Source organism: Erithacus rubecula, assembly GCF_903797595.1.
Source record: "Erithacus rubecula genome assembly, chromosome: 22".
Lineage (NCBI taxonomy): Eukaryota > Metazoa > Chordata > Aves > Passeriformes > Muscicapidae > Erithacus > Erithacus rubecula.
The window spans coordinates 10,277,191-10,297,512 of record NC_136674.1 but is presented as its reverse complement, the minus strand read 5'-3'; the positions used below and the strand labels follow the sequence as shown (position 1 = coordinate 10,297,512).

At 51.3% G+C, this 20,322-nt stretch overlaps 1 protein-coding gene across 1 annotated transcript in view; it reads right to left on the bottom strand.

Moving 5' to 3' along the window:
* RNF43 (ring finger protein 43) overlaps positions 1 to 20,322 on the bottom strand; it is a 55,842-nt gene continuing 35,520 nt past the window's right edge. The window contains exons 2-9 of the mRNA XM_079324772.1: positions 17,455 to 17,577; positions 13,102 to 13,176; positions 11,620 to 11,751; positions 11,008 to 11,109; positions 10,164 to 10,319; positions 9,587 to 9,689; positions 7,610 to 9,133; positions 1 to 1,662 (exon numbers count right to left, since the gene is read on the bottom strand). Coding sequence (XP_079180898.1) covers positions 1,619 to 1,662; positions 7,610 to 9,133; positions 9,587 to 9,689; positions 10,164 to 10,319; positions 11,008 to 11,109; positions 11,620 to 11,751; positions 13,102 to 13,176; positions 17,455 to 17,577 — 2,259 coding nt within the window. The 3' untranslated portion in view covers positions 1 to 1,618. The remainder of the gene's footprint in view (positions 1,663 to 7,609; positions 9,134 to 9,586; positions 9,690 to 10,163; positions 10,320 to 11,007; positions 11,110 to 11,619; positions 11,752 to 13,101; positions 13,177 to 17,454; positions 17,578 to 20,322) is intronic.

The window sequence follows — 20,322 nt, the reverse complement described above, 5'->3', positions numbered from 1 at the left end:
AGAAATCCAGCTCTTCCCTAGACTGAAAGGTGCTGTTGGCTGATCACTTGACTGTCAGGGACTGATTAGCAGCTGTGACAAAGATGCCTTTTTTCAAGGATTAAGGGCAGCAAACCCCATAAAAATCTTTCCCACCAACAAAAGAAGGTAGAGGATTATCCTGACCTGGGACTGCATCACTGGAATGCTCTCTTGAGAAGCTGCAGCTTCAAAGGAAGACACAGGAAGCTTTAGTGAGGAGATGAGAAAGTCTGTCCCTACATGAAGTTTCAAATTGTCAGCAGTTATCTTCAGCTCTGGTGTTGTATCCTCCCCAATGCTTCCTTGTGCTTGGAAGCACTTGGTGCCATGGAAATGTGCACTTCACATGGGAATCTGGCTGATTCTTTGGCCTGACTGAACATTTAAGGCATTGACAGGAATTCTCTGCTGTTTGAAAGCTGCATGGGTTCTGTATGTTCTGAACTTGGCAGGCTGTATTTTGCTTGAATGTCTGCAAATTACAAGATGTAGGAAATAAGAACTAGTGATATTCAGAAAAACCCAAAATATTCATAAATGGGGGGGAGGAGGAACGTAATAAACCAGAGCCTGATTATTTTTCAGGTTTTTTCTCTGAATCATCAAAATGTTGGAAAAAACAGAAAAATTCTTTTGAAGATTTCAGGGGTCTCAGAATATGAAGCTAAGGTTGGGTGATGGATAGGGCTCTGCTTGGCATTTATTAAGGAGGCTTTTGCTGGGAATTTTTTCTGTGTCTTGGGGCAATGAGAGGAAGGAGAGAAGCAAGAGCCACACGAACTCCAGGATTTTCCTTGATTCCTGTGATGGGGACATCTGGGATATGTCTGAAATACACTCTTAACAGCGCTGGCCATGACAGCTATTTAAGGGTAGGTGGAGGAGTTAGAGGGTGAGTGAGAGACTTGTTGACATTGCCAGATGAGAGGGTGGATTCTTTGCAATGGAAAGAGTCTGACCCAGCTCCTTCCCAGAAATGCTGATGTCCCTGTCTTCCCCTCTCCTGCTGCTGGCAAGCACAGCCAGTGGCTGAGACGGCGTCAGCTGAGGGACACTGAGGTGATCAGAAGTGGTGAGAGCTCTTTTTTTCCACTGAAGTCAGAAGCAGCACCTTGCAGGGCAGCCCTGTGAGTGGTGAGATGGAGAATAGCTTGTTCCTGTGTCTGAAATAAGCATGGAAAAGTTAATTGAAGAAATCTGGCTTTTGACCTAAGTGAGGAAATGAAGTCAGGAGCTACCAGGCCACAGAAAGTAATTTCTGCAGCTTTTGGTCTCGAAGGCTTGTTTATTTTTGCAGTGTTTAGCAAAACCTTCTGTGGCATGAACACGCCAAAATAGCAGCTTGCATTCCCTGGGTGACTGCTGGGAGCCCTGCCCGGCTGGGAGTGATGCATGGCATGTCGAGGGGCTGCCTGTGCCTGCAGGGCTCTGCTGTGCCACTGGCAGGGCTGGGGACGTGTCAGGACACCACAAGTGGCCCCTTGCTCTTGGCAGTCCGTGTCTCAGCAGGGCAGGGCTGGGCAGAGCCAGATGTCAGCAGCTCCATCAACATCTGCATCCACTCCAGCTCCCAGCGAGCAAACAGGCCAGTGTTTCATTAAACTGAGTGTTCATGGACATCCTGGACCTCATCTTCAGATCCTGCATTCAAAGAAAAGGAGAAAGAAAAGTGTCAGCTACACCTGGCTGAACATTCCCAGGCTCTGCAGAGGCTGGGGCCTTGACCCTGCAATTCAGAGAACAGATGCTACAGGAAAAAACACTGAATGAAAGCTAAAAAAGCCACTAAGCCACTGAAACAGGCTCCCCAAGGAATGGTCCCAGCCCTGAGGCTGCCAGAGCTCCAGGAGCGTTTGGGCAACGCTCACAGGCACAGGGGGGGACTGCTGGGGTGTCCTGGGCAGGGCCAGGGACTGGACTGGATGATCCTTGTGGGTCCCTTCCAATTTAGCATATTCCACATTTCTCCCAGTTTTTCAGAGGCAATTTTCTTGCCACCTCCCAGCCAGTTTATTCCTCTAAGGTGAGTAAAATCTTAAGATAAGGCATCAAGCCACTCTTTATATATTTCAGAAGAGACAGACTAAGGGCACCCCAGGATTCACATCACTACTAGGTGTTTGCTTTTGAGGCTTTTTGATGTTTGCTCTTTGTGAAAATCTGTACACCTGATTCAAAATTTATTAGAAACAGAAAATAGTACCAATTCATATCTCACAGAGCCAGGGGGCAACAGAAACTCCAGGTAATAAGAGCAGAGAGCAGTGATGCAAGACAGGAACAACATATGTTCCACAGTGTTCAAGAGGTTGCACAAATTGCCTCTGAGCCCAGGTCAGGCCTGGGCTCTTCCCCAGCCCCTTCTGACTAGAGAATTATTGACAGGCTGGTGCTGAGCAGTTTACTTGGAACCATCCAACAAAAGGGCTGCCTAAAAAGGTGTACCTGAGTCACTGCTCCAGACAGCACCTTTTTCTCTAAGTCACTGCCTGTTGTCACACACACCATGGGCCCTTCCCAGGTGTCTCTCATGTCTGCCCAGAACTCTTACACAAGGTCAGCATAGCCTAGCAAAGGCATACAGGCATTATTTTTCCTATTTCCCTTTTCCTGAATGTTTCTGAGATCAAAGAGAAGAAATCCCCACTTAGAGATTAATCAAGGGCAATTTAAAACAACTTTTAAGAACAGTCACAACAAATTCTTGTTGGTTATACATCACCAGCTGTAGGAGCAGAGTCTTGAAAGTGAAATATATGGGAAGAAAACAAACAAATGAGAGTCTGGGGTGTGGGAAAATGAAGGCACATGGTGTTGCACATGTCCACTTGTGCAAGCATGGCCATAGTGCCTGAACACAGAGTTTAAGCCTATCTTGCATCTGTGACTTGAGTCACCAAGTATGTGGAATATGACATTTCTAACTGCTTCTCTTGTCAGCAGCTTATGTGCAACCTAAAAAGAAACTGTGCAGTTTCAAGCCCTGTGTGTTCACATGCCTTCAGCCTCAAACAGCATTACTAGAACATTTTCCAAAAGCTGTGCCTGCATAACTGTTCCTGTTTGTGCTAAGAAAAGACCATGAACTGGGAGAGGTGAGAGAACCCCAGCTGCTGGACTGGCCATGGCAGGGCAACAACCTGGAGCACACCCTGATGATACCTCAGCATTTGTGTTCTTTGGGCATTAGGTTTTAAGGGTGGTCTTCTTCTGCCCTCCAATCCCTTCTCCCCTCCCTAGTAAAGATCAAAGATGTGACATGAAAGGGACTCAGGATGAGCAGGAGGGATGAGAGAGAGAGGATGCTGAGAGCACTGCAGGAGGTGAGATTTCCCAGGAAGAGATTTCATCAGCCTGTGCTTGAATAATGTGGCTGTTCTGGGATGCTTTCTGGGTGTGCCAGGGGGGCTCAGGAAGCCATCCAGCTGGAATTCACTGCCAGCTGTCTGTCTTCCCTTAAGAGTATCCATTAGCATTGCTCCAGGATTGATTCTCCAGGAACACAATCCCCAGGTGTTGCCTCTCCCAGGCAACAGGAGAGTCAGGGATGCACCTTTATGCAAAGCCTGCCAAGAATGGCTGATGGAGATGCTCAAAGAAGAGGCATAAACTGCAAAATCATGCAAGGCTATTTGGGATCATCCACAGCATTACTCCCTGTGATGCCAGTGCATGGCACTGCCTGCACAAGTGGAATTTCTCCAGGGGCTGTGGACCAATATTCAGTCTCACCTGGCAGCTGGCAAGGTAAGCACACACCTGGAGGGTGCTGCATCCCACAGGAGCACCAGCAGCTTCTGGAAGCCCTGGTTTAGGAACTTCCTGAGCCAGAGGGTGGATTTGCATCTCTACATTTGCTACCTCTTGATCTGGGCTCTCAAAACCATTTTACTTCTGGCATCTACATCCCCTGGGCAACCAGCACCAGTTTCACTACACACCATGTGCTGCCTTTTGGCTGTTTTAAAGCTTCTGGTTCCCGTTTGATGCCATCAATTACTTTGTTCTAAGTACTCTCTTATCTGCCTTCTCCTTTGCTCTCCTAATTTCATATCCTCTCTTTCATATCCTCTGCTAATCACTTTTTTTCCCACATGAAAGCCTCACTATTCTTTCTATTTTCTCAGAAAAACCCATCACTGGGACTGTACCAGATACTTCTCTGCCCTTCTTCCAAGCCTGATTTCCATTTCTTTTTCCACCCTTTTTGGTGATCAAGAGCAGTGAGATCACCACAGGCTTACACAGCTTCATAAAACCACCTTCTGCTTGTCCCACATAGTTCCCAGCCAGCTAATAATGATAGTGATGATGATAAGAATAATGATAATCATATAATGTTGTGATTTTTTACTTAAAGTGAGTCTGCTTGTGTGTGGCATTTTGTGCTACTTATAGGGGATTTCACCCACCACTCTCTCACCCCACAGCTCAGCAGCAGGAGATCCTCCTGCAACACTCTGTATCCAACTTTAATGCTAACATCCTGATAGATTTTATATGTTATACACTTTGCTATCTGCTCTCCTTGTCCACGATATTTATGAGCTTGCTGGCAGGTTCAGACAGTTGGAGAATTCCACTTTTTTTCTTCTCTAAGTAATTCCCCTCCATTAAGTCTGATCTGCATTCTTGTCTCCTTTTTTAGTGAGTTATTTACCTGTGGGAGCACCTTTCCTTTTATCCTTTCAGAGCTTCCTTCCCCTAAAAGATCTGCCAGGTGTTACCACTCCCTACAAAAACAGGGTTGCCTCCTCCCCTGGTTTTCACATTCAGCCATGTGCCTACAAGTCAGACCCTGTATTTGAATTTTTAGCAATTTGCTTGGCTGGAAAGTCAGGCTCATCGTTCTGTGGCTTCAGCTATTTCCAGCTGATACTGCCCTCAGCTCTTCCTCCTGGCTCTGGGCATGGGTAAGAGATTGCAGTTCACATTCAGGATCTATCAGCTGTGTGCCTGAGCCCTGCAGGATGCCCAGTGGGCAATCTGTACCCCATGCAATTTGTTACTCTCCACTGTATTTCAGAAGTGCTCAAACTGGTGATTTGATTCTTGAGGGATCCTGCCCCCCTGCCCTGAATGGAGCTATGCCAGGTGAGAACCTCCCTGAGCACTCCCCTGGTGACCACTAATGCAACAAAGGCAGTTTGCTCTTCTGCTCTGCATTACAGCCCCTGAACATCCCTCAGACCTCTGTGACTCCCTAGATCTGAAGAACCCCAGGCAGCCTTCTCCCTTCTGATGGAGCTGAAAATGTTTACATTAATAGTCTGTTCTACACAAGTTGGCCTGTCTCTCCATGGCTCTGCACTACTCTTGGCATCCAGTTCTGTTCTGATTTCCTTCTCCAACCACACCGTGGCTTTGGAACAGTTTCTGAGTGTCCTCCTTGCCCTGCTGCCTGACCAGCCTTTTTCTGGGGCTGTAAATGATCCCTGTGCCCAAAAGCATCTTTTGACTGCTTATTTTAGCAATATTCTCCTAAGACTCTCCTGTCTATGTAGGCTCCTCTTTGCAGACTGTGCTGATGCAATGTTATAATAATAATGCCACCCTCCTTCTACTTGGGGACAACTGGGGATTTTTGTGTCACTCATCACTGGACTTCACACTCTCCTTAGAGCAGTGTGTCTCCCATGCCACCAGAAGAGACACGCTTCTCCTCTCTGTAATTTCACCTAGGAATTACAGGGTCTCACTGTTTGCTTTTCTTTTAAACTAGATTTCTGAAAAGTTTATGTCAAAACTTTAATTTAAAGCTGGGCTTTCTAATTCATCCACTTATATTTTTAGCCTCATGACATTTATCTGGAGGCAGAGATGCATTTTTCCTTGGTCTCCTTGTCTGTGGTTTGTGTCCAGCTTGCATGGGACTGTCTATTGAGATTGTTCTTTGCTCTCTTTTACTTCTTCTCTATTGATTTATACCTTTCCCAAGATAAAAAACCAGTATGATTATAACTCAGAGGTTATGTTATGTCAACCAATGTTTTCAGCTTGGTGGCTTTTCTGCATAAGCCCTGCACAAGCTCTGTGCTCTGTCCTCTGCTCTTAATAAAGTTAAATCCTGAATCTGTGTAGTCTCTCAATCTTGCAAGGGAATTCTGACTCTCTGGCTGGCCCTGAAAGCATCTACAGACACTACTGCACTGAAGAGACAGATTCACAGCACTTTCAGATATATTGGTCCTTCTACCTGCTGGAATGGCGAGGAAACAGGGAATGAAGGCTTGGTGTGCTTGGCAAAGCAGCTGGCACTGGCTCTGGGTGGGGGTCAGAGGGCCATCAGGAGGTGGGCACAGACTGGGGTCACTGGGACCATTTCCAAAGAGACAGAAGCATCCCAGCAAGGACCTTGCAATGGTGCACAGACTCCTGCCCTTGGAGCCCTCCCAGGTTTGGGAGCTGAAACTAAGCCCTGAGCAGTCTGCCCTGAACCAGGAGGGCATCAGCACTCAGAGCTCCCTGCAACCAAAGACATCTCTGCCCTGATGCCTCCTTTCATCTCTTCAGCATTCCTCCAGGCCTTGGAAGAACCTCCCTATCACCTATCTGCAGTGTCAGGCACTTCTGCACCTGGGACAAGTATCTTGCTGGGAGTCTGGGAGGCCAGCAGGCTGCAGGGAGCCAGGACTGTGCCCATCCAGCCTCCCCAGCCCCACTGCCTCGGCTGCACCGGGAGCCGGGGCGTGGGTGGGGCTGGATAGACAAGCACTGGGAGGAAGTTATTATCTCTGTGGCACAATGGGCACAGTGAGTCACGAGTTTAAGGCCAGTGTTTTAACACAAATTAGACAGCCAGATCTGTGTTTGGTACCTAAATCAAAAGGATTTGCCCGAGGACCTGCAATGAGTCAGTGGCAGGGCGAGGAAGGGAGCCAGGCTCTGCTCCCAGTTAGCACCTGCCCCTGTTGACTTGCTGCCTTCAGAGGACCTGAGAGAGCAAGACCTGGGAGCTAAACTCAGGTTCTTTCAAAGACACTCGTCTCAAAGGCATTTTCCCTCTCTTTGTGAGAGACGTGCAGCAGTTAGGCAGAGGGCCAAACTTTAATTACATCTGATTTCCAAAAGACACTAAAAAGCAACTCCCACGCAACAGAGGCAGGTGAGAAACGAGGGATGTGCAAATCCAGCAACTCAATTAGTCTGTTCTACTACCCCGGGCCACACACACTTCCTTTCTCACTGATTCCAGTTAGCTGGGCTTGGCTAAAACAAGTGGAGCCCAAAAAGACTTAATGATAACGACTCTGCCAGTAAGACAAACAGACTGGGGCAAGGACACTGAAAAACGAGGTCCCACCCCTTCCTTTGGGAGATATTCCAACTGCTAGAGATATTTAATTAAAATTAGCCACCTTATTTCTCAGCTGTAGTATGTCAGGGTTTAATGCATTCTTGAGCACACTTGGTCATCATTCAGGCCATCACCCACACAGATGAGCTCTGGAATGCTCCTGCAGCCAATGCTCCTATAGGAAAACCCAGCAGGAAGGTACCAGGTGTCCTGGCAGCTGGACTTCCTTCAGCAAACAGGGCTCCCCCCATTCACCTGCTCACTGCCAGGAGAGGCAAAGGCCAGACTTACCCTGACCACCCTGCTGAGATGGGCAGTGAAGGCGGACACTCAGACTGTGTCTGGGGGCGCCCGTCCCTGAGAAATCTGCAGGAACTGAGCGGTTTCTCTCCCGTCCTGACAAGCCCTCCTCCTGCTTCCTCAGCTCAGAGCTGGGCTGGGGCACTAAACACTTCCAGAGCAGCCGGGAGCCGCTGGGCAGGGCAGTGCTGGGGATCAGGGGCTGGGCTTCGGGAGAGCAGCGGTAGCCAGCAGGACGGCCAGCAGGAAGGTGAGTGTGGCAGGCTCCGGGCTCGGCTGAGTCCTTGGCCAGCAGAGCGGGGTCGGGCTCCAGGGGACACTTTCTTTTCCTTCGGTGATGCCTGCTCTGTAAGCTGTGTCTGGGGGGCAGCGGGACAGCGGGTGTGCCAGCTGCTCCCAATTGTCTGTTGGCATCTACACTGAAGTCCAACCTGTCTGGAGAAGTGGAGGGGCTGTGAGGGGGCTCCCAGCCTTCCTTGGGACAGGTTAGCTGTCCTGCTGGAGCTGCCTCCTGCAGCACTCCAGAGCTTTCCAGAGGCTGCTGAGAGTGATGGCTTTTCTCAGTCCTCTTTTGTGTCCGAGCAGCGTGGAAGGCAACCTTGGACCCAGAGTACCGGGACTTGCGTGGCCCCGGCCCCTGGCTGGCCCGCCCAGGGGGACACTCTGCATCCCGCCTGTAGTGGTGGTGCTGGTGGTGGTGGTAGTGGACGTGGCTGAGCACCTGGGGCTTGGCCGGAGCAGCCCCCCCCGGCACCATCAAGTCCAAGGAGCGCGGCCGCCTCTCCCTGGGCGGCCGCAGCTGCTCCTGGCCGTGCTCCGTGGCGGGGCCCTCGGAGCTGCAGTACACGAAGGGATCGTAGTCGCTGCTGAGGGAGCTGCGGAAGGTGGAGCAGCTGCCGTGGATGCCCTGCAGGCTGATGTCCGTGCAGTTCAACATGGAGTCACTGGAGGAGCCGTGGCAGGGCCCCGAGCTGGAGTCGCTGCCTGGCCCGTCGGCCAGGTACCCACTGTGCTCTGTGAGATAGCTCTCCCCAGAGCCGCTGCTGTTGTGCTGGTGCCCGTGGCCAAGCCCCCGGCGCAGGGTCGGTGCACGATGCTGCTTCTGTGCCAGGGCTGCCTTGGGCGCCAGACAGGGGGGCTGAGGCTGAAGGGGACACGTCCTGTGGGGTGCCAGCGCCTGTCCGCATGCAGAGGGGTTGGGATGCTGCTGGCCCAGCAAGCCCGGGGCCAGCGGGGCCATGTGGCCGCAGGCCAGCAGGGAGGTGGCTGGTCTGTAGGGCATGTAGTGGATGGTGCCAAAATCCAGCTGGGAGAGCTCTGGAGAGTGGAAGAAGGGGTTGCCGTGGGCTGGCTCTGAGGGAAAGCTTCTGAGGTTCCTCTGAGGGTATGCGTGTGGGAGGTGGTAAAGGGCATGTCCTGGGTGCTGGCGGAAAAGGTGCAGTCGCCGCCCAGGCTCCATGTCCTGAGGGACCAGCCTGGAGCTGGCAGCCATGGCCTGGTCCCCTGAGTCTCTGGCTGTGAAGAAAGAAAGAAGTATCCAGCACGTGTCCTACAGCCCAGAGAGTATCTAGCACAGGTCCCACAGGCCAGCTGCAGTAACCCCCAGCACTGATGCTCCACTGCCCTCCCACTATAGCCCCGCATCCCACCTGTACTCTGCAACTCCTCGCTGCCACCACCAAACCAACCTGATGGTCCTGCACCCTCAGCACTGTCCCTGCTGTTGTGACCCCCAGATCCCACCTCCTCTTCCCCATGGGTCCCAGGACTGGAATCCCCCCTCTTGGAGCAGGTCCCAGACCAAGCCCATCACCTTGCTGTACCCTGGTGGGCTCACAGGCTATCCATGCACTCAGTCCCCTGTGCACAGGGACATGAGGACCTGCTGATCCATCTCCTAAGAGTAACTGGAGCTCCTGAGCACAATCCTGCACCCAACCCTGTCCCCATGCCGTGTCTGAGCCCTACCAAGAATATTGAACATGCAGAGTGGACACGTGTGGTGTTGCTGCAGCCAAGGGTCAACACACTCCCGATGGAACTCGTGTGAGCACGAGATGATCCGCAGCTCCTAGAATGAAGTGGAAAGGAGGAGAATGAGCAAGGAGAACCATGTTCCAACACCTGCATGATGGAAGTGAGCTTTGAAAGACAAACAGATGTCTAACAATGAGGGATCTGCAGCACAGCTGTGAATGGAGGAGCACCTCTGTTTCTGCTCTGTGAACATCCAGAGAGGTGCAAGCCCTCAACAATTGGGAGATTTCAGGCTGGGTGCTCTGGAGCAGCAAACCCAATTTTACTCTATTTCAACATGGGCATTTTACCCCACAGCCAGAGACCTGCCTGGAGAAACAACTTCAGCAGAGCTTGTGGCCCAGGGGCAGGCACACCTCCATGGATGCAGTGCCTGTCCAGCACTCAGCAGTTCAGAAGGAAGCACCCCCCAGGCCTGTGGCTCCTGCCACGCTCAGTCCCACGGCTGACCCCTCACCCTGGGAGGCCAGAGCACGAGTGGCGCAGCCCAGTGCAGCCCAGCGCCTACCTGGCCCTCGCTGAACTCCTCGAGGCAGATGGCACAGACCGGGGCGGAGCTGCAGCTGCTGGCCGAGTCCCAGCGCGGGGCCGGCCGCGCCCGGGGCTGGTAGCGGCGCGTGGCCAGCTGCCCGATGGCCTGCAGGGTCTGCTGCTGCACCGAGTCCTGCGGACACAGACGGGCCTTGAGGAGAGCTGCAGCCTTACCCTGCCCTCCCACACTCAAAACGGGATTATCAGAAATTTGGGGACGATACTCATCTGCAGAGGTGACTTTCTGTCTAAGCTGACTCAGCCACAGTAGGCTTTGTCACCAGCAGGAGACATCTGGCCCTAGACATTCAAATCACTCAGCAGTGCTGAAATTTTGATCCCCAAAGGACTGTCTCTCTATAGGACAAATGGGATAGTGTCAAATATAGAAATACATCTGACTCTGGGAAGATGATTATTTCATTTGTTAATTTCTATTAAGAATACTAAATCATACAATCATAGAATCTTGGAATGGTTTGAATTAGAAGGGACCTTAAAGCTCATCTTATTCCACTCCCCTGCCATGGCCAATGACATCTTCCACTATCCCAGGTTGCTCCAAGCCCAGTCCAACCTGGCCTTGGGCACTTCCAGGCATCCAGGGGCAGCCACAGCTTCTCTGGGCACCCTGTGCCAGAGCCTCATCATCCTCACAGGGAAGAATTTCTTCCCACATCTACTCTAAGTCTCTCCTCTTAGTTTAAAACTGTTCTTCCTATCCTATCACTATCTGCCCATTTCCCCTCCCAAAAGGTGTCTGTTCCTGCTTTTCCTGTATTCCTGTTTGCTCAGTCATGTCTACTCCATGAGATCCCTACCTGAGTCCTGTTCAGCTGGCACTTTGTGCGGACAACAAAAATTAAAATGATGACGACCACAGTGCTGACCACTGTGAGAAGAATCCACACGTCGTAGTCTGGCTGTTGGATAAAACAGACAGAAATTACTCTTGTATGGAAATTACTCTTGGCTCTTAGAGGCATGGGGAATCTCCATCTCTTCTGGACCATCAGCCTTGGAAAATATCATCCTTGGCCAAGATCCTCCTCTTTGCTCTTTATAGGTAAAAGAAAAAAACAGTTCAGTCTTTTCTGCACATCTATACAAAAATGGAGTATCTCTGTCTTGCAGCATCTTAGCTCCCTTGAGACCTTGGTCTAAGGTAGCACGCGATGAGAAAATCAAAGCTTGGTCTTACTTCAAGAGACAGAATCCCCCTGCTTCACTCATGATGTTAAAGCAAAAGAAACTAAGGAAGCTGAAAGTGCTTTTGAGCCTTTACTTGCAGCAGGTCTGAATGTTACAGACAACTCCTGCAACTCCTGCAACAGTGATCCCCATCCCCGACAAGGGAGGTTCAGCTTCTCTGGGAAAGCCCAGCAGGTTGGGAGGGAGGATAGAGGAGGCAGTGAGAACCATGTGCCTCTTACCCAAGCTGGTGGCTCCTTGACCTCTATCTTGACATGGGCCTCTCTGTTCTTGTTCACAACACCCATGAGGAGCTCAGCGTCATGGCCTCTGATCAGGACCACGGGCTGGCTCAGGCCTCTGGGCTTCCTCAGCTGCAAAGAAACAAACACAGTGAGGGCTGATCCAGAACAGCCTGAAACAAGGACAAGCCCGGCCCCCCAGGCACATCTGTTCCTCAGAATGCTTCTCACAACACTTCAGAGACTGACTGCTCCCCCAAGTTTACACTATCCCTCTGTGATGAATCAGATGGAAGCTTCTCTTTTACCAATTTTTCAGCATGGACTTCTTCATTTTCCCTGCTGGTGACTCCTCATGCACAGCTGGTCATTGCTTGGTGTCTCCTGAGCTGCTTTCAAGCCCCTGTGCAAAAGCTCTTGGTCCCTCCTCTTCCCTGTGGAACTGCCAACTTGGCAGCACTGCCAAGTGCTGCCTTCAGCACAGAAATGCTTCCTCTGCACTGGACCCATCCAGTTCCCCTCCTCCCTAAGGACATTCTGCTGTTCCTGGTCACACCTGCAGTTTTCCATTGTGGTCCAGGCAGCCTAGCACAGGTTGGCTCAGTAAGTGTCTGAGCCTGCTCTCCTCCAGACTGACCTGGATCAGTAACCCCTTCCCATACCCTGGAGGGATACCTGGGGGAATCCAAAGGTCAGTGGGCAGGAATGGAGATGTGAATGGAGGTGCAGATGGTCAGGAAGACCATGGAGGAAAGGTTGAAGGCTCTGAGTTTTTGATAGGATTTGATACTCTTGGCTTTAGTATGCCAAATGGGAAAGCTGGAAAGTGGGAGCCACAGCTCAGGGTAGGGATCAGAGACTGGGATCTGAGCAACCTCAGCATCACCTCATGCATTTGCTGTTGTGTTTCTATAACACCAGAAATTAAGTTCTAAACGCATGGAAGAGCCATGATCCAGTAAATAGTCAGCCTAGAGTTTGGAGGAGGTCAGGCACCAGCTCCCCTGTCTGTTCCTTACCTACAGCTGGATGTTTTTCATATCCCTGGATTATCTGGACAGGGAATTGATTGTCTTCCAAAGATGACAACAGTGCTGGGGAAAGGGACCTTTGGAGGTGTCTAAACCAAGATTAAACCTGTGCCAACGGTAAAGCAGGGGGCTGTGACTTTGGCTTGAAAACTTGAGAAATCATCCTTCCTGAGGTACACTGGGCTGAATGGACTAGATGGGATGGGGAAACTTATGACTTTCCAAGAGAAAATATCCAGCTCCTTGCAGAAAAGTTTGATTGACCAGACAATGCCTTTTAAGAGCATGAATGGTGCCATGGAGAGTGTCTGTATGGGCTAAGAGCCAACACCTAAAACCAGCAGCATCCTCCTGGAACCTCCCACTGGTGACTGGGGGCTTCTGCCCTGAGCACATCTAGGGTGGGACAGGAACACTATGTTTTAGCTGAGGGTATCACTGAGGTCTGTACCTGATCAGCAGCACTTTCATCATCGGTGATGTCGAAAAGGATCGCACGCGCTCCACGCTCCCCTGCCAGCTTTGCCTGTCCAAAACAACAGAAGCTTCAGTGGACATTTTGTATTGTAACCTGTGTCCACATCTGCCATTGGATCTGTGTCTGCCTCCTGGGCTCTTGCCAGGAGAAAGAATCACCTGCTTGGACTGAGGAAACCATTCCCACCTTGGTTCCTGAGCTTGTGTTGGGCTGCAGTGCCTGCTCTTGCCAGAGCCCCCGTGGCTCATGGGTGGTTTCCTCCCAAAGTTGTGGAGGTGAACTAGTTGATGGTTTTGCAGTCACAGCAACACACAAACCTAATCATTCCCCAGCTATCCATGTGCCAGCTTCTTTGTTTCAGAGCTGGATTTGCTGGGCAGAAACATGCAGCCCTGCTAGCCCTGCTGACCTCTACCAACAGCAGAAGCTTCCACAGGTCCCCTGCCACCCAGCAGCACCAGGGCTGTCAGAGGGCTTGACTCCCACTCATGCTGCTCTCCCTAGTTCCCCCTGCTCATCAGGGAGAAGCTCAGGTGGAGCCAGAGCTGCAGGTCTGCTCTAGGATTAGCAGTCTGATGGCTTTCCCAGCATGGAGGGACAGCTGAGTGAGACCCACCATGCCAGCATGGTGAGGCAACCAGCCAGGACCTCATGGGTCACCCACCTCCTCTCAGGCAGCCCTGGGAGATGGAACACGAGCAGAAGGCTGGGCTGGGCCATGGCTGCTCAGGCAGAGCCCTTTGATCTGAGCAAACAGGAGCAGCATTGCCAAAGCCTAGCTGGGGAGCACGGGGCACTGCCCCACTCCTGCAGGGCTGGGCCAAGGGATGCAGCATTCCTAGCTCCAGCCCTGCTCCTGGGTCACCTCAGAAGGGTCTGTGTACAGGGAGGGGAGTGCAGCTGCAGATGGTCAGCAACAGGCAGAGGTGGAGGCTCTGAGCTGCTGATGGGATTTGACACTCGTAGGGAAACTGGAAAAGTGGGATCAAGGTTTGGGACAGGAACCATAGACTGGGGTCCTGCTTGGGATCGACGGAACCTCAGTCTTTGCCAGCATTTTCAGGGGAAGAGGCCTTTTCAGGGAGTGAATTCCATCTGATAGTCAGGCTTTGATGAACAACAAACAGCTCTACAAAGATTTTATCCTGCTAGAGACACTGATTATGGGGCAATGAACTACTCAGACTGGACAAATAACTTTTCCCAACAGCTTTCTAACTCTTGTTGCAAAGGACACAACTTCTGGTGACTAGGAACAGGGCTCAGGGAAGGGCTGGAGCTGTGCCAGGGCAGGGTCAGGCTGGAGATCAGGAAAGGTTCTTCCCCCAGAGGGTGCTGGGCACTGCCCAGGCTCCCCAGAGAATGGACATGGCCCAGAGGCTGCCAGGGCACTGCCAGGGATGCACAGGGTGGGATTTTTGGGGACTCTGTGCAGGTCCAGGGGCTGGATTGGTGATCCCTGGGGTTCCTTTCCAACTCAAGTTATTCTGTAATTCTGTTCAAGCCTTTCACTACCTCCTTGATACAATAATTTTCTCAGTGTTTGCTGTCTTTGTGAAGTATCTCTTCAGCCACATGGCACAGCCAGCTCACTCTTTGAGGATTGAAACACTTCTGGTGCAAATAGGTATGTACCGGATGATTTTGGAGATCTCAGCAGTCTGTCAACCAGACTTGCAATCACTGGTTCAATCAGAAATAAAATTTTAAAAAGTCCCCCAAAAATTTACAAATTATCATCAGAAAGAAAAATAAATGACTCTGAATTTATTCCAGAGGTCCTTCCCATGCCTTCCTCTCCTCTAGTGCTCTCTCTTCTGGTTTTAGCTTTGGATGCTGAAGCAGTGATAGAATTTAAGAAGCAGGAAAGTGCCTCAGGTGGCTGGTGGAGTTCTCGTGTTGAGCTGGCCAGGGCTGTCTGTGTGCAGGGCTTGGCTGGGTGACAGCTGAAGCAGAGGTTGTGATAACACTGCACATGGCTATTTTTATCATCATTGATACAGCCCTGCAATTCCACATGCAAAGCTCTGCCCCAAGACATACTTGCCAGGAAAACAAGGTTCCTACTCCAGCCAGCACCAGCCACATCCCACAGCTACACCCCTGCTCCAGAGGAGGAGTGTGGTACTGGGATTTTGAGGAAGAGACTTCTAAGCTGCCCATGGCAGAAGCTTAGAATGAGATTATTTTTGAGGTCCCTTCCAGTCCCAACCATCTTGTGATTCTCTGCTCATGATGTTGGAGGGAGGGAGCTTGGCAGAAGCTTCAGGAGGATGGAGAAGCAGACAGGCAGGAATTGCAGGGGGTGCAGGATCCATGATATAAGGCAGAGCCTTATAGATGTGGCCAGCTTAAGGAGCACCTGCTCTATTTCATGGCTACACTACTCCTATTTGTGACAGAAGAACTGTGAGCCTCCCTTGGTGAGATTTTAGAGCAGGAACACCTGCAGGATGGCAACTACTGTCATGTACAGCTGGATGTCAAAATCCAGTGTTGGATCTGGCCCTGGTAATAGAGTAGTGATGACTGATGGCCAGTGAAGTCAGTCTGCCAGGTGTCCTGAGGGTTTGTTTGCTTTGGGGGGTTTAGGGGTCCTGGAGAAGGGATGAAGGTGGAAGAGCAGAGTGCAGCAATGTCTTGTGCCCCTTGTGCCAACCCTCCTCAGCTGATCCCTGGACTCAGTAACACACCGGTACTTCCAGTGCTGTGATCACAGTCTCAAAGATGAAGGACAAAGCTGGTGAAACAGTTAGACTCCCAGAACCCCAAAATGGTTTGGGCTGGAAGGGACCTTGAAGTTCATCACATTCCACCCCCTGTTATGGCCAGGGACACCTTCCACTAGACCAGGTTGTTCCAAGCCTCATCCAACATGGCCAACGTTTTGAAACCTTTTAAGGCTCTGAAATGGAAGATGGGCCTTTGCAGCTACTTTGTTCTCTTGTTCATGATCCTCTACAGCAGCTGCACTGACCAAACATCCTGGGACACCCTGGTACCACTGTCATGTGATGGTCATGTCTGGATGGACAGTGGAGAGCTGGAGAAACCTACCCAGCCCTTTTCCTCATGTCTGTCACAAGCTGCCCAGCTGGGCCCAGGCCATTTTCCAGGTGTGGGGGAACTGACAGGAGGTTGACAATTCCATCACGCTGGCTCATGCCAACAGCTGTCACCAGCTCCAGAGCAGCAGCATCCCAAATTTGGGCTAGGCAACCCAAGAAGGGATAGGTACTGCTGCCTGGATGCCCATGCAGTTAGGGGGAACCAGCCCTGGGATGGCAAATCCATCATGGCACCACATCCCTTTTCTTGCTTTTGATGCCACAGCCTCCGTGAAAACACCCTGCTGTGCAGGAGCAAAAACTGGGTCAGAGTTTTGCCTGCCTTCTTCAGCTGAGCTGCAGGGAACATGGAAAAGGACCCTGTTCCTGTCCTCACCATGCCATCACCACCAGGAAGAAGGCAATAGGGTGGAATCACCTGAAGGCAATCCAGGTAAAGCCAAGAAGACCTGAATAAGAGGGTTTTCATGTTTGTACAACACCTGCACAAGCATGAAAATAGCCCAACATTTGGTAGTAATAAAATCAAAAGAAAAAGCCAATGTCATCCTTACCCATGCAACTTAATCAGAGTCACAAAGATTTTAAGACTTAAAATGACCCTTGTTCCTACCTGACTTCCTTATTACCAGAGAATTGGACCAGTGATCTCAGCTTTTGGCACAGGAACTGCTGTTTCATTGAGGTGCCTAATCCAAAGACCTCTGAGATCTCCCAGGGCCTGAACTGTTAACAAGTCACAATCCACCACCAGTTCAGCTGGTCTGCATTCATCTCACTGCTCAGCACTGTGCCTCATCCAGTGAAGTATTACAGCATTATTTTTGGAAACATAGCCACAGAAGATGTTTTCTGTGCCCATGTTTCCCCACAAGCCACAGAATACAGAGAAACACAGGCCTCCTCACAGACCAGGGAGCAACGTGAGGCTGTACAACAGGAGGCAGCCAAGAGTGTAGGATGTTGAGTAAGTCTGAGAATCCCAGAGCTGCCAGGCTAGGGGGAACTCCACACCTTTTACAAAGTCAGGCAGTCCAAAAGGTCAAGGGATGGGTGTTTGGGATGGCTGGCACAGCATCTCTCCCAAAGGACCCCTTCTAGCAAAGGTTCCTTCTTCAAAGGATCCTCCTCTGTCCTCATCCTTTCCTCCACTTCCCAACAGCTCTTTCCTACCAGCTGCCTCCACCTCCCATTTCCTTTGCTGTACCACAGGTTTCACTTTGCAGACTGATGCCATTTCAGGCATTTTTGCCCTTACCTTGTTGGCCAGGGACAGGCAGGGGTTGGGGTCCCGATCAGGCTGCTCCAGCTTGACGATGGTGATGAATCCCGACTCGGTGTGCTCATCCTCACTGGTGTTGCACAGGGATAGTGGGTGGGACTGTGGAACAAAAGCAAAGGGAACCTCAGATCCTGGGGCTCAGCACTGCAAAGGGGGCTCAAGCCCACCCTGCAAACCCTCTGCACCTGCCCAGAGGTGACCCTGTTGCTGACTGTCACCATAACACTGCTACATCCCATGGCCCTGGCCAAGCCAGTGAGGCTTTAAATGACAGAGAACAGTCACTGACCCAGCTGAATGTCACCCCAGCCAGTCCAACCACCACAGTCCCCCCAGAGCCTGGCTGGGCTCTGTGGAGCTGCACAGCTCTATGGCTTCCAGCTGTGCCCCACTGATGCCCCTGGCACTGGGCTTCCCAGGAAGGGGCTGGCAGACACTCCCCTCAATCCCAGGGCTACACCATTAGAAAAGTGCCAGGAATGCTGTGGGCAGTGACAGAAGGGCTTTTTGCTGCCTGTGCAGTGATTCAACCCAGCACCAATCCCACATCCACAAGCAATCAGCACTGCAGAGTTGGGAGGCACCACAAAGCCACAGACCTGCTTTTGGTAGCATCAAGTCTTGGGCATCAAAACAAGAACAGGACTAACAAAACCATGAAAGTCAGTTAAAATCATCAAATCCTAAGATGACAGCATGGAGACCAACTACTTCTAATATTTAATGCAAATGTCTGTGGCTGTGATTTCATATCCAACTCATAATCATGTCTGAAACTGCTTAAAACCAAAGTAAAAGCAAAGAATTTCAGTGAAATTTGAAATATTTTAAAATAAAAGTTTGTATCCTTTTGTCAAAACACTGGTCTACTGGAAGGTGTCCCTGCCCATAGCAATGGGAACAGCTGGATGATCTTTAGGTCCCTTCCAACCCACACCATTCTGGGATGCTACAATTTAGACACCAGACTTCAGGGCATCAGACAGAGTGCAATTCTACCAAGTAAAGCACCACAAACTCTAGAAATCCAGGTTTTCAGGGAAGCAGTGGGATCTGTTATGGCTTGGAGCAGTCAGGAAAGCTCCCAAAAAGCCCCTGCTCCCTTGGAGTACTGACAGGAGCTGCCTTGATCAACACCAACACAGCCTCCAAGTGCCCAGGATCCCACTGGATGCCCCCAGAATGCCATGGCTTTGTGCTCTGCTTGCCTGGCTGGGAGCTTGGGTTAATATGTGATCATGGCTTTGGGTTTATATGTGCTTGTCACAGCCACAGAAAAACACCAGAAGGAAATGCAGTGTGTGTTTTGGGATAGCTCCAACAGCTCAGAGGGACCCCACCTGAGCCTTCTGTGGGCTGCTCCTGGAGCCTGGGGGAGCAGGGGAGGACCTGGGAGCTGTCTGACCCTGGCTGTGACACTCACAGTGACAGTCCTGTGTGCTGAGCTCAGAGCAGCCTCTGTGACCAGGGCTGATCCCAGCATCAGGGGAGGGGGCCTGGCACAGGGTGCCCAGAGAAGCTGTGGCCATCCCAGGATCCCAGGAAGTGTCCAAGGTGAGGCTGGGCAGGGCTTGGAGCAATCTGGGACAGTGGAAGGTGTCCTTGCCCATGGCAGGGGGTGGAACAAGATGGGCTTTAAGACCCATTCCAACCCAGGCCATTCCATGATTCCATGATTAAGATGAACACCAGGAATATGAGCAATGGGCCAAGCTGTTGCACCTCTAAATGTGCATGTGGAGCATATGGAAAATGCTGGCAGCTGCTCTGGAGCAAGACCCAGATGATAAATCAGGAGAAGACCTGCTGAGCAATCTGGTCTCTGAGACCCCTCCCACAGCAGCAGCTGTCCCTGGAGATGAGGCAGAGCAGTGGCCCCTCATTACTCTGTGCTGAGTCCCTCACACATATTGGGAGCCTTCTGAGCACCCTGCAGTGCCCAGGGGCAGCTCAGGGGCACTCCTGGGGCAGGGACACAGGCACCATTCACCACAGCCACACACACTCTGCTCCAGAGACCTCTCAGCTCCTTCTACTGTTTGTTGCTGTACAGACAACTCCTCCAGCAGCAGCACAGCAGCAAGACATAGCTCTTATTTTCTACATCCTTCAACATAATATCTTGGCATTCCACTGCCCTGCCCCTGGCATGACAAGTGAGGAATCCTGGCTGCACACTGTGCTCATAGGACAAGAGCAAACCCCAAAAAATAATCCAAGGATGATGTGGAAAAGCAAATATTATAAGACTGCTCAATGCAGAGGACTCGTGCCCCATGTGTGGCTGCAGAGTCAGGAGCCCTTGCTCCCTCCTGGGTCTCAGATGGCTCCCAGGCAGGGCATCCCTCTCTCTGCTGGGCTGGGCACCTCTGCAGCACTGACTGCCACAGCTACAGGCCACAGCTGCTCATGTGATCTAGGAGACAACAAAATTTCACTGCTGGAGAGAGAGAGTATGCTTATACCCAAAATCAGAGAGGTTTCATACATGCTGCCTAAATCCCACCACACTCCTGTCCAGCACTCCCTGCTGCCAGGGGCTCCCAGTCAGCTCAGGTTATTATGCTGGACGCCACAGTGCTGCTCCAGCTGGGATTCCCTGGTGGAAGCTGAACTGCTGCTCTGCCAGACCCTTCTCCCAGGACAATTCCTGCCTGCTTCTGTGCTCCTGGGGTCCCAGGGTGGGCTGAGAGCAGCTGGCAGGGTTTGGACCCACTCCTGGGTGATTCAGCCCTGCAGCTCTGTCCACACCCTGGCCCTGGTAAGACACTGTCAACGTGTGACCCCTGGCTTTGTCACTCCATCTGCTTCTGTCACCACATCCCTCTGTCACACCTTCAGAGA